This window comes from Falco biarmicus, chromosome 1 (genome assembly GCF_023638135.1).
Source record: "Falco biarmicus isolate bFalBia1 chromosome 1, bFalBia1.pri, whole genome shotgun sequence".
In the NCBI taxonomy this organism is placed as follows: domain Eukaryota; kingdom Metazoa; phylum Chordata; class Aves; order Falconiformes; family Falconidae; genus Falco; species Falco biarmicus.
In genome coordinates this window covers 15,462,474-15,476,163 of record NC_079288.1, presented here as the reverse complement: position 1 = coordinate 15,476,163, position 13,690 = coordinate 15,462,474, and the positions used below count along the sequence as shown (strand labels likewise).

The 13,690-nt window shown below is 44.8% G+C and overlaps 1 protein-coding gene across 10 annotated transcripts in view; it reads right to left on the bottom strand.

The window, feature by feature from the left end:
• MSI2 (musashi RNA binding protein 2) overlaps window positions 1-13,690 on the bottom strand; it is a 255,804-nt gene that overhangs the window by 155,518 nt on the left and 86,596 nt on the right. For all 10 annotated transcript variants that reach the window (XM_056327735.1, XM_056327727.1, XM_056327753.1 and 7 more), the window contains one exon: window positions 12,550-12,642. In XM_056327735.1, coding sequence (XP_056183710.1) covers window positions 12,550-12,642 — 93 coding nt within the window. The remainder of the gene's footprint in view (window positions 1-12,549; window positions 12,643-13,690) is intronic.

Sequence of the window (13,690 nt, the reverse complement as noted above, 5' to 3'; positions counted from 1 at the left end):
TACTTTAATGAGAAATAATTGGGTTACTTTCCAAGATTCTACAAAGCCCATATGCAATGAATTAAAAATAAAAAAATCTGAGAAAGTTGCTACTGTGTTGCAGTGCCCTTCACATCCTCTACCTTCCAGAGGGTTACCTCCCCTGGTTAACCATTTATCCACAAATACGCCTGCAAAAACATTGGCACTTCTGCTAGTTCAAGTTTGCATTGCCATCATCCATCTCTAGGGAGAGCCAGGCCACAGAAATAACCAGCTGCAACATCACAACGATTGCCCCTGCAGGAGATGTATATAATGAAAATTGAAAGCTGCAGGATGAACTTCTTACATACTTGTCCTTTTGGTTTATTCATCAGAAATAATTATCTGTGCTTGCATTCACAGGAGCACATACTTTATGATGTACATGAAAATTTAATGGATTTTTAATAATACTGTTACTACAGCAAAAGCAGGAAAAAAAGGCAGACATTAAATTGTATGTGCCGTGTTGGTGGGTAAACGGTGCTGAGCCAACATCAACAACATGTAACCAGTTTAGCATCAGTGACAGGGAAAAGGAACTGTTACTTCCAGTATCTGAAAATCGCAGCAATCTCTAATCCTGAATGTTTAGCATAAAATCACCCTCAGCAACAGAAACGAGCGTATGCATGAAACGAGCACACGAGAGTTTCTGGGTGTCAGGACCCTGCAGGTGGTACCCTTGGCCTTTGAAAGGTGCCCAAACTCCCCAGCTCAGCTTTTCCACCTCTACAATGGAGGGAAGCCACGTGAGTACACCCCATGGCAGCAGCACAAGAACGCACCTGAATTTCGATTTCCGTGGTGCCAATTAAAGTACTCCCAGCATTTTACAAAGCTATTGATGTGTATTTCTTAAGCATCAGCAGAAATTATTGCTCCAGCAGGAGAGACTGACACTCTAAACACTTGCCTCAGAAGCCACTCCGCAGCTAACGAGTCAATGCAAAGCATCACCATGTCACCAACACTTGGACTGACATCTATTTATAGACTAAGAAATTATATACGTGGTATCCCCACCAACAGTGACACATCTTCATTCAGGCATGAGTCACCTATTCACAAGCACGTTTCCAAAAATAAATCCTATTTACCAGAATTAAATTCTACATGCTCAGGAGAAAATGTCTCCTTAAAAACAAAACAACAACAAAAAGGCATGTTAGAAAACCAAATGACAGCAAACAAGCACTGAAGCCTTCAGCCTGCTGGTCTCCACATCTTGTACAATCATACTGAGGCTGGAAACGTTTAAGATAGAACAATGAAGACGGTCGAACGTTGTCATTACAGACCCTGGCCAAGGTCACCAGAGTGCTATCGTCCAAACAGAAGTATTCAGAACACTCTTGGCAACTCGTGCTTTGCAGAAACAGTAAGTATATCGCAGTTATTAGAGAGAACAGGCACAGTGAGCGCCAAGTAATCCCAGAAAATGTAGTGTTAAATAGAGGGTTCAAACCACAAAGCTGTTGATGGGGAACGTTAAAAACGTCAGCGTGGCTGAAAGACATTCGCCAGTGGTGAATGTCAAGTAGCAAACTACTGTTCAGCAGATGCAATAAAAAAACGTAAGGGTACTTGGGGAATGGGACCGACATTACAGTTGTTGATACAAATTATATCCAGAAAGCAAAGAAATAAACGGATAAATAAATAAATAATGCAAAAATGGAACAAGTTCAAACTTCTTTTATAGTAATAGTCTCCAGTTGAGCATAATCACCAAAGCTATAGTGATAAGATTGCCAAAACTAGACAAACATCTGTGAGATGAATTCATCTCAGAGGGGAAGCCAACAGCTTGTTATCATTAAAGAGGCAATGCTCTCTCTGCGTTTGAACTGCAGGCTGCCTTGTTACTGCGTTTGCTGAGGCAATTGCACCAGATGTTGGCAGCTATCTTCAGATGGATGACAAGCACCTGCTGTTGGGGAAATTAAACGCTCGTCGGCCTCCTATCCTTCAGGGGAGGGTGGGCCGGGAGGGGAAGAGGGGGAGTGGTGACGGTTGACCCTCTGAAATAAACCTATTTATGCAAAATGACAGTAAGTGCTAGTTTGCCAAGCAGGGAAACAGAGTGGAAATTCATTGGATCTCTTCCATTGCCCCCGGTGAAATCTGCTCCCACTCTCCCAGTCCTGACAATTAACATGGCACCAATCTGAACTCGCTAAACCACTCATCGGAGTAACAGAGTCAACAGAGAGACCTTCTCCCAAAAAGTCACCACTCGCACAGCAACTTCCCCAGTAAGGGAGCATCGCCTCAGTGGGCTCTGCTGCGCTCCCTCTTTTCAAATAAACACCACTACAACAAGCCTACAGCCCGGCACCTTCCGGCAACACACACCAAAACACTTCCTAATGCCAGCAGCAAAACAAATAGATGCTCGAAGTGCAATCCTGCACACGCTTGTATTGGTCGAGATTTAAAATCAATGTCCTGGAACAGGGGTGCAAATATAATCTCACTTTTGCTACCAGCTAGTGGTAGGTGAGCGTGCCTTACCGGTGCGCTTCAGACCAGCCTGTCTCAGCACCAGGAGCGGCAATAAGGTCATGATGGGCACTGCAACTCATATTAAAAAAGAACACACATAGCAGCTTCTTCCCTGGCAGACTTGCTGGTGTTTTCAACTTTCTGTGAAAAGAAAAACTGCAAAATGTGAACTCCTTTTATATGAGCAATCATTCCTTTACGATATATCCAATACTCTTACTTCTTCAAACTTACACGGTGATGACATTACAGCAGAGGTATATTCTGCGATATAACCTGCCAGCAGGACCCACTGAGCCCAGATCAGTATTTCAATGACATCTTGCCCTGGACAGTAAGTTGAAAACACTGTTGTTAATTCCTGTTCACCCCAACCCCTTGCGAATGTCCCTGGCAGAGACGACGTTTGTTTCATCTCAACTGGCCACATGCATTTTAGGTATCCTTCAGTGTAAGAGGCGGATAATCCTCATTCTGCTTAGATTATCTTAATTGGCTCTTCATTTGAGCTACTTTGCCCTTGTCCCCATTTCAGAAGTTATATTTATAAATGCATATACTGTACCACTGCACACATCTCCCTCTCAGGGCTGGCAGTCACCAACCTGCTGCACTCGGGTACCACTCCGCTTCTACCAGAACATGCTCTGGCACATTCCCCCCCCACCCCCCCCACCCCCACCCCCGAAAACAAAATGCTCATTTCATTTAAGAGAGATATACGTGTAAGATGGATGTCAAATGAATTTAATATACTACCTCTGCAGAATTAGCATAAGTTTAATTAAACTAGTCATCCATCAACATTACGTGTGTGCCCAAAACTGGGTTATTTCACCTCTAAGACTGACAGAAACCAGTCCTGTGGATTTTTAGCACCCTGATGGAAAAATCACAGGAATCAATAAAAAGAGAACAAGCACACAAACAAAACAAGAACCCTCAGGCCCTGCACAAAACCTTCCAATTTAAGAACAATTTTTCCATCAGAAAAATTAAAAAAAAAAAAAAAAAAAGTCTTTTAAAAAAAACTTTTTAAAAAACCCAGCTGCAGGTCAGGCCAGGCACCTCCTTAACGCTGTACAGCAGGGTGAAAGACAGCATGGCTGGAACCGTCGCTGCAAGGTGGGCTGACAGGCACAGGGCTTCACTCCCGGGAGCACAGGGAGCTCTGCTGGCGTGGGGGCCAGGCACGGGGTCACCGACTCCTGGGGACAGAAGGGATGGACGGGCCGGGGCACCTGGCACCCCTCTGCTCAGCAGCACCCTGCCCTGCACACTGCCAGCTTAACGGGCTGAGAGGGACCGAGTATGCCATTCACTTACGCATGGAGAAAACCTTATCATGCCTCCTCCCAGTAATGTCTGCTCTTTTTGCACATTTGGAACAATTCATCTGAAGTTCCTCACGGATACTTTTAAAAGCCCTTTTCTTAAGGGTCCAGACTCAGAGCTGCCCTTAAAAAATCCTCCCATTTCACATCCTATCACTGAATCCTGGTGTATTTGTTACGTAGTATGACAACGATCAAACACTTACTTTCTAAACAACTGTATTTTAACTAGCTCACCTTAGCTGGCAAGTCTACCCCGAATTTGTGAGCAGTACAGTGCAAGCTTCAATTACACCACAAAAAGTTTTAAATAACTGCTATTTCTTCATTAGAGAACCAATGTTAAAACACAAGCTCTCCCAAGGCAAAGCTTTGGCACCCTCAGCTGCAGCTGCTCAAAGAACAGAAGTAACGCTCCAGATACAGATTAGTGCTTCGATGGACGTCAGGAGCAGTGCCTACATTTACAAATTACTTCCCAGGGAGTCCAGGAGGCTGCACTTCGAGACAAGTGCCAATGTGGAATCTGATGCAACTTCGCAGCATGTATTGGAAATACCTATCAGAAAACTTTACCTGACTCCCACTGCTGTGGCTTAACATCACTATCTTTTGCTTTCGATGCAGCTTGCTGGGGCAGAGTTCATCTTGCTGTTGCTTTTCTGCATAGCAGCCAGCCCTGTGGGTCCTGCTCCAAAAGAGGGGCTTCCAAGATGCTACCACAGCACAACAAAACCAAACCATTTCCTTCCAGAGAAGTCTTACATCTACAGCCCCACTCATCCGCACTGGGGCTGAATCCAAGAACACACCAGGGATAATTTAAAGATGTTACCAAACATGGTTAACTACATTTGTTAGGTATTTTGTATAGCTTATTGTGTTTGTATAAAATAAAAGCAGGGGTGAAAAACAAAACTGACTTAACTTGGGGTCTCAGGAAAGATAGAGGTAATTTTCACAGGTTTGGCTCAGTTGGAAAACTGACACAAAGAGACTACAAACAACATTCACACACATGTTGGAGGCAGAAACATAAATATTTTCTTACTAATTTTTTCTTCCTAAACACAGCCCTCGATTAATTACTGATTTCATTTGGGCTCTTGGCATGATTCTGGGTCACCAATGGTGACCTACTCTGCAAGCTCAGGATCAACACTTCTCCCCTACTTTTACTAAAGTATGCGAGACAGAATATAGGGCACTAACCGTAACTGTGCCAAAAAAACCCGCAACACCAACAACCACCAAAGGAAAAATCCCAAAAATCTCCCAGCTGTCTTAAAATACATTTTAGGCAAGGGATGCAGGCGCTGCCCTCATGGCTCCGAGGAGCTGGGCAGCTCCAGTCGTACACCCGCAGCAGCCGCAGGCACCCAGAGCAGCCCAGGTGCACACAGGGCTCACTCGCCGTCCCGCTCACGGCTCCAGGGTGATGCCTCCGCTCCATGGCCACGCCACACTAAAGAAGGCTGCAAGTGACATGAGTGTTGGCATATTTACATTTCCCATGCCCTTCAGAGCTTGCTAAGTAAGAAAGGCAAGGAAATGTAAGGCGAGATAAAACAGCTTGCCCAAAGTCAGACAGCAAGTGGGTGGCACAGTGGGAAACAGAAGACAGATGCTCGGGGCCCCGGCTCTCCACCACAATTACCTAATCTCACACAAGTTGCAGCGCTACAGCACAAAAGCTTCCTTACCATTTCATTTAACCAGAGTAGAAAAGGAAATAAAACTGTACTTCAGACTTCTGCTGAGTTCTGATACAGCCTCCTTGCCCACAAATCCTGCCTTAACGTTTCCTCTTTTCATAAAATCCAGGTAGAAACCACCATCTAATTTATAACAAAACCACTTCCACAAAGCATGTGTCTTACTACAGACCACCTGAAAACTGACTTCCTGTGTACAACTTCTCACTGGCAGAATGAAACCCTTGACTTCTTGTGAAGCAACGAGCGAGTTTCTCAGTTTTTTAAAAAAAACTTTTTTTTTTTTTTTTAAAAACAAAGGCATGCTTTGGAGGGGAAAGAAATAATACAAAGTGCTTTAGGCCATGAGGGACTCCTATATCCCAGATCCCTCTGTCACATGCCAAAGCAAAAATTTAAAAGAACATTCATTATCCTTTGGAATATCAGGAACATAACACTGAAATAAGGAAATCCAGACATACTGGAACTTTACAGCACAAGCAAAGGGCAGAGGCAGCAGCAAAGCCGAATGCCACTCCATGTTTTTGTAACCGAACAGCCCCCACAAATATTGTTTATCATCGTCCCAAACTTAGCAGAAGCTGCAAACAATGATGTATTTGTTTATTCTCATTCTCTTTTAAGGCGGTGCAATGATTCAAATTAAGTAACTTCTCCCAAGGTACACCCAGATACCTTAGATAGAAGAAAATATAATGAGCTACAAGCTATTTCACACCAGGTCTAGAGCTCAGAATCGCTTGGAAGGGAACAGTTAGGTTAGCAGCAGCTAAAAAAAAAAATGCCACCACATTCTCTATTTTACTGTGTATTACAAATGTTTTAGGAACTCCAGCTACTACGGACCGGAATGTAAATGAGAGTCCAAATCTGTCCCTTCTTTTCATAAAATGTAGCCAGCTCACAAATACTGCATCTGGAAATACAGTGCTGAAAAACCTGAAAGCCTAACAATTTGTCAAACCCAAAAATGACTTTTCTGCAAAGCAAATACTTCAAGAATAGACCATCCATGTATTCCATTGACCATTAAATCTACATACCAATGTCCAACAGATGTAACAATACAGTTCAAATTGTATGCCAAGTCCAAATTAACTAAGCTTTCACTTTCATACAAGCAAAATTCCTTGCAGCTCCTGCCTCTGGCCTTAGCCCCAGCTCCACACGGCCTTCCAAATCTCCCCAAAATGAACCCATGGTGAGAAAACCACCTTTTCTCATGCTAACAACTCTATTGTAATAACATCTTCAGAGGCCACACTCAAGGTCTCAGGGAAAAGTAAACCACTGGAGTGCTTAATACTACAACAGCGCATTAACTCGTTCACACCCAGACAGCCTTGCCAAACAAGGAGGAGTCTTCTCTCATGATTTCTTGATTTCTATTTTCACAGCTGTCAGGGAGGAAAGCACGTAGGAAGCAAGTTACGTAAACCACCCGATCGGGCTGAAATCCTCAGTGAGCATCACACCTCCCTCCCTCCCTGCGCACTTACGCAGAGAAAGCACGGGGACTTTATTACAAAAGATTATTTATTCAGAGGTTAAACCCGTTGTTATTTACGCTGCTGTCTGTGTTACAATGCACTGTACAACCAAAGAACGAAATTCTCGTTCTCGCATTTTGCTGCCCTCAGGTTTGCTGCTTTGAGCTCTAGTTCCCTTGCCAGACAGCGCTGTGCCCTGCTAAGGCGTGCCTGCCGCCCCGACAGCCTGGGGAATTACTCCCCTCTTGCTTAACTGCCACCCCACAGTAAGCCATGCCTACGGAAGGAAGAGACGAGAAAATTACAAGCCTTCAAAAGCTCGACAGTTTCACAGGAAAAAAAACAACATCAGAAGCTAGATATTATTATTCCGCTGGTCTGTTTTGCATCTCACAGGAAATAACGAGTGACTGTACAAAACGTTTCAGATCCAGAGAGGTAATTCAGAAATCCTGTCTTGTTTCAACATCTCCAAATCTAAAAAGCCATTCTTGACGAAACAACATATTCCAAGCAAAGTTGAAACATGCCTACGATTTGTCTGAGGGACCTCGTGGCAAGCCAGAACAGAAAACAAAATTAATGCATGCTGGTCTGTTCCAATTTCATCTGAAAATTTAAAATAAAAATCAAATGCCATAGGCCCCCTTCCCCAAAAGTCATTTTAGGATTGCTGTGAAAGGAAAAACACAGCGTCAATGATCCCGCTTCGGGATTTTCATCCCGAACAGCTGGGGCCACCAACACCAGCAGTGCTTTTCTAGCAGTTTGAAATAACAACATGTAAAAATATTGTTTGTCCACAAAACTATTTCACACACCTCCTTTAAAAATCACCATTCTTTTTCAAAAAAGTATACATTCAAAGTGCATTCTCTGCCACACAAGAAAACACGATTTTCCTACAGGAACAGTCTAGACGGGCTGGTCTAATAGCTCCAGACAACTGAAACGTACCTTTAACGTAACTGTGTTCCCACCGTGCTGGAAACGGGGCGGGAAGGACACAGTCGCCTCCTCATTCAAGGGACTGTTCCCATCAAGACTCATTACAGTGTTCCAATAAGAAGAGTTTTACTCAGAATTCTGTTTCCATAATTGGGTCCAGAAGTGTACCTGGAGCCCAACCACATCAACGTATCAATTAACGACCGCACGCAACCCTTTGGGTTGGTAAGCTCATCAGGCGGCTCCACCAGCCCACCTCTCCCGCCCCGCACCAAAGCAGCCTCGAGGCCAAGGGGGGGAGCGGCAGCACCGAAGGGGTTAAAATCCCATGTCAAACAGCAAGTCCTGGCTCCAGACCAGAAGGGACATGGGAACCGGGGCAGCTGAGTTATAAAGGCCTTATTGTAGCAGCCCACTGGATTGGAAATGACTTGTAGGCCTAATGAAACAAAACTTTGGCAGTAAAACAGAATGAAAGGAATGAGACAATAAAAGAGAGGAACAAAGGGAGCAGAGTTGTTTCAGCTTAGGAAAATAAGCTCACTTTGTTGTTGGGAAAAGCCAAAGCCGATTAGGATAAACCAATGACTAGGCATAAGTCTTCCAAACTAATTACACAGTTCACCATGTGAAGTATAATTGCAAGTTGCAAAATAAGGACTACACCACTTTCACAGGAGCTCCATAAAGGGAGCATTACCTAGTAAAAAACGAACCCAAAGAAGCCCTTTATCATCAGTCACTTGCAGCTTAAAAGGTGCAGAACATGCCCGTCCTGAGAAGTGTAATTCATTAGCATCTGGGGGCTCTCTCCTGCTGGTCACAGTCTGCCGGGTCAGGCTTTAACAGGCCGTTGCTTCCCCCCCACTTTTTTTAAATGATACCAGAAGCCTTAAACACTCCGACATGTCCTGATCTGGGAGAGCACCGTTTTGTTACACTTCCAGCAACCTACCCAACAGGCAGATCCGCAGCCCCGGCCCCACAGATGGCACAGGGCAGCGGTGTGGCCTCTCCACACTGCTAACACTTTCTCTTTTAAATTCTTTTAAAACTTGGTCTTAACAGCCAGCTTTTCACACGTCAGCACAAGGGCAATGCTGCAGGCCCTGGACGGGTTACCATGGCCGATGAATTTATTTTGTTTGCAAGCATGTTTGAAACATCTTTGACTGAAAAAACAGGACCACAGAAACAACCAAGTTAGACTATCAGGATTAAGTAGTAAGACAATGGCTTTTTAATTTATTTTTTCCTTCTGATCATAAACTGTTACAGCTTGGAGTTTTGTTTCCCTGGCTTAGCCTCCTTCTGTCCTCCTGTGGATCCTGCTCCCTGAAACCCCTGGACAGTGAAGCCTCAACCCCAAACTCTCACCCAGACATGCCTCCTGCCGGCCAGCGGCACTGGGCTGCACCCCGGCCTGCCTGCACCCCTGCCCGCCTGCACCCCCAGCCTGGCCATGCCGCGTCCCACCAGGGCTACGAGCACTGCAGCCAGCCCCTTCCTTGGCACCCACACCCCCCCCGGCACCCAGACCCCACCAAGCCGCTCTGGGGAGCCCCACAACAACTGCATGTGCACAGGTTCAGCATCACCATTCAGCTCTAAGCATTCAGCAATCACAAGGCTGTTAATTACATTGCTTCGCACTGTTCTGTTAAGCCTTTTGACTTCATTCAGGTAATTTTTCCCAGTCTTCCTCCACAGCTTACAGCAGCTAGGGATGCTCACCTTCACAAAATGAAAGCTGGGACTCCTAAAGATCCCGGGCTTTACAGAAGGAAAAAATAATCACTACCAGAAATTTCACAATCAAAGTCTCAGGAGTCTGCATTCCCACGTGCTCCAACAGGCAGGCATTTTCACTGGTGAAGTCAGGAAGAGGGTTTATTAAAGCAGTCTTCTTTTTTTTATTGGAGAAAAAGGCTCTGGCATTTACTTTTCAAAAAGCTGCAGTTTCAAATTCAACACGTTATGCCCTCTCCTGCCAGCTTCAGTTAAATGAGAGAGTCCACCTGGCCCCAAAGCTCATAGCTGTTCTAACCGCGTTGTGTACTTTGAGAGCTACCTCCAGTTACCAAAACAACCTCCCCTGGTTGCAAAGCTCTTCTCTGCAGCAAGTACAAACAGGACTTCAAGAATCACAGCAGTAGGTAAGCCATTTTTTCCACACCAATAAATAAGCTCAGCGTTTCAAAGAGCAAGTCACCTGAGATGCTCTTATCAAATATGGGTGGCTCCTCTGTCCACTAATTATGTAATGCAGTTTTGTTTATTTATTTTAAGAAAGCACTAAGCAAATGCAAACCTTGGCAATTGATCACGATGCACTGTTTGCACTGTAATGGCCCGGCTGGAGAGCAAGGCTTGTGTGCTAAGCAGCGCACAGCCGTATCCCCAGTCCCTGCCGCGAGGAGCTTGCAATCCAGGCAACCAAGTCAAGGAAAGGTGGGGAAGCGGAACGGGGAAGGAAGCAGCTCCTACAGGGTCCCACAGGGCCAGTCCTGGGCCATTATACCAGAATGCAGCATCCCACCCACTGCAGCATATTAATGAGTCCTCTAATTTAGTTGGAACACAAGTCCCCCATTTCCTAGGGTCATTAACTAGCTCTGCATCTTCTCACAACCAGAGCCCTGGGGAGAATCACCTCAAACCACACCACAAACCAAACCGTCCCAGCTGACAAACAGCAAAGCGCAGCAGAGAGAACTTGTACGCCTGCACACAAGGTCAAGTCCCGGTGATACAGCCCAGAAGCGCCTCCTCCAAAACACCGACTTCAAGCTCACCTTCCTTTGCACAAGCTAGGGGAGGGGAGCCTGAACCAGGGATGCAACTGCAGAAGGTCACCTGGTATCACAGGGACCAAGGCCCATAAGCCCGAGTCCTGCCGGAGCAGACCATGCAGCCCCAATAGGACAAACCCCAGTTCTACTGCCAGAGGAATTGGCTCCAGCCTCCATCGCAACTTCTGTAATTATCTTCAGCGCCTTCATTTTTTAGTCTTCAAATCAAGACGCTTGAAAAAAATATTTGGTTTTCCAAAAGCATTGCCTTTGGAAAGCCAGACCTCTTCTAAGCTATCTAAGAAAGGGAGAGCACAAAAGCAGAACTGAAGCGTCCTGAATCACTAGTCACTACTGAAAAACACAGCCTAGCTGTCTGCATTCTCAGGGACTGTAAAATTGCAAGCATGAAACTACCAGATGGTGAAATTAAAAAGACTGTATTAAGACAGCATCCAGACAATATGCAAAGCACTTATATTGAAACTATTATTAACTTCAAAAATACAGGTTAGAGGAGTTCTGCAATCAGCAGTAACTACAGAAGAAACATCCAAAAGCTCATGTAATCCTTTAATAAAAGGCTCAGCAGGCTGTAAACATCCTGTCGGAATCGAAGATTATTATTGAAAATAAAATGAATGGTTTGCAAAACAGCTATCAATCCAGCACGCAAACAATTTATAAACTCCCCTCCTCAGCCCTCAGCAAACTTACTGCCTGCCCAAGACTTTCCAGGGCAGATAAAAGAAATGTAAACTAACTGCAGGGAATAGGAGCTGCTTCACTTTGTGATACCCCGCTGTGTCCTCATGCAATCCTACATCTAAATCATCAACTGCTGCACTCCAAAAGACAGGAATCGAGCTGTACGGAGCCGTGTGGACAGCAGGGCGGACGCGAGTCTCCATGGAAGGTGGTATCCCAAACCACTCTCAAAGCAGACGGCTCTGCAAGCACTTCACTGTGTCGGACTCCTGAGCAAGCTTTCAGAAGGCTTGGGGATCCAGGAAGCTCCATGGAAGTCAGTGGCACTAAGCTCCAGCCAGAGCCTAGACTGGGGGGTTTGAGCCATTCCGTCACAGAAAAGACTATTCTGGCAAGGTTCAGGTTTCCTTCTGTGCATAAACTTATTTAATTTTTGGTTTTGGGGTTGGGTTTTTTTAACTGATGTCAGGATTCCACATCTATTTCCACATGATCCTGCATAATGATTTTTTAATAAAAAATTAAATGGAGATTCTAGTGACTTCCGTATTACTCTTGCTATTCACGTGGTTCCTTCAGGCAGTTTCACAACTTAACAAGCTCTCTCAAGTACATCTATCTGCTCCTTTTGCTACTGGAATCGGAGGGAAACAGAAGGCTGATTTTATGGAGAAGACAACTGTGTAATCATTCAGCTAAGGGTCAGATCCTTCCTGAACATACAAAAAATCACCTCCCAATGATTCTTTTTTCTTTAATGAATGTAAACAGTGTTGGCAGTGTTATACACATGCACATGTAACAAACAGAAAAGGAATTCCAGAAGCAATTCCAGAGACTTCAATAAATTACACTGAAAGGCAAAAAATGTGGCCCTCCTTTGAGCACAGGCCTCATTGCACTTTGGTTTTTCAAAACACACTTTACAAAGAAAGGGGGAGCGGGGGGGGGGGGGGGGGGGGGGGGGGGGGGGGGCGGGGTTGGGGAGAATTCAAAATATGTAGTGCTCACTTGGGCAGGAACTTACCTTGCCAAACTGTTCAAAGTATTGCTTTACGTCTTCCACTACTGTATTAGCCGATAATCCACCTACAAATATTTTCTTTGTTCTTGTGACCATCTGTAAGAAATTACAAGACAAGCATACGGTTTAACCAGTTTATTTCAAACAATACAGGGAAAAAAGAAATATTCTACACATGCCATCCTTAACCCAGTTAATGAGAATATTTCTTTACAAAAGCAATTCAGATTCTATTTGATTAGATGCTTCTTTTTTTCTTTTTCTTATTTTGTTTTTATTTGAGAAATGGCTGAGTAAAGGCACTCAATAACAGCTCTAGCCCCTGGGTATTTTTTTTTAATAAATGATTTTTATTGTGCTTCTCAATGCAAATATAAGTGAAAAAGGAGTCCAAGTGTTATATCTTCATAGCTACCATCTCAAAATAAGATGTGCCATTCCTGCCCCCCTCCCCTACTTTTTTCCTAAAGACAGAGTGCATGCTCTTTCACAGACAATAGGTACTTAGATCAAATTAAATCCCCCCACCATGGCAGGGGGATTGGAACTAGACGATCTTTAAGGTCCCTTCCAACTCAAACCATTCTATGATTCTCTGAAACCGAAGAAACGTATTAAGTTTCCATCGGTCAGTTTAAAATGAACTTGCACAGTTATTTTAAAAATCATCAAATGACGGAAGACAGCAAGAGATATCCATGCAGTCCTCTACCTGTCACAAACCGCATGTCAGCTGAAATGCCCATGGTATCACCGTCCATCAGGGCTGGATCAGGCCCTTCAGAAACCCCACTGTGTTCCCCAAGACCCCAGCTGAGCACCCAGCTCTTCCTGCTGACCCACACGCGCCAGAGTTCGGTCCATACAAGGTGAAGGGATGATGCTGAACTCGCTACAGAGAAGGTGCTATCAGATAACCCATCATCCATAACCTGTAACCCCTCAAGATGGGCAGGATCCAGCCCAGGGATCCAAACCCCAGTGGTGGCAGGGGATACTGGTGTCTTTGGTGGGCTGCTACTTGACCCTTGTGGGCTACCTTAAATCAGGGCAGATCCAGGACAATGCTGTCAGCGTGCTCTGAAGAGGTGGGCAGCATCCCCATATGCTTGGATGGAGGGGAAACGGCCCAGCTTACAGCAGG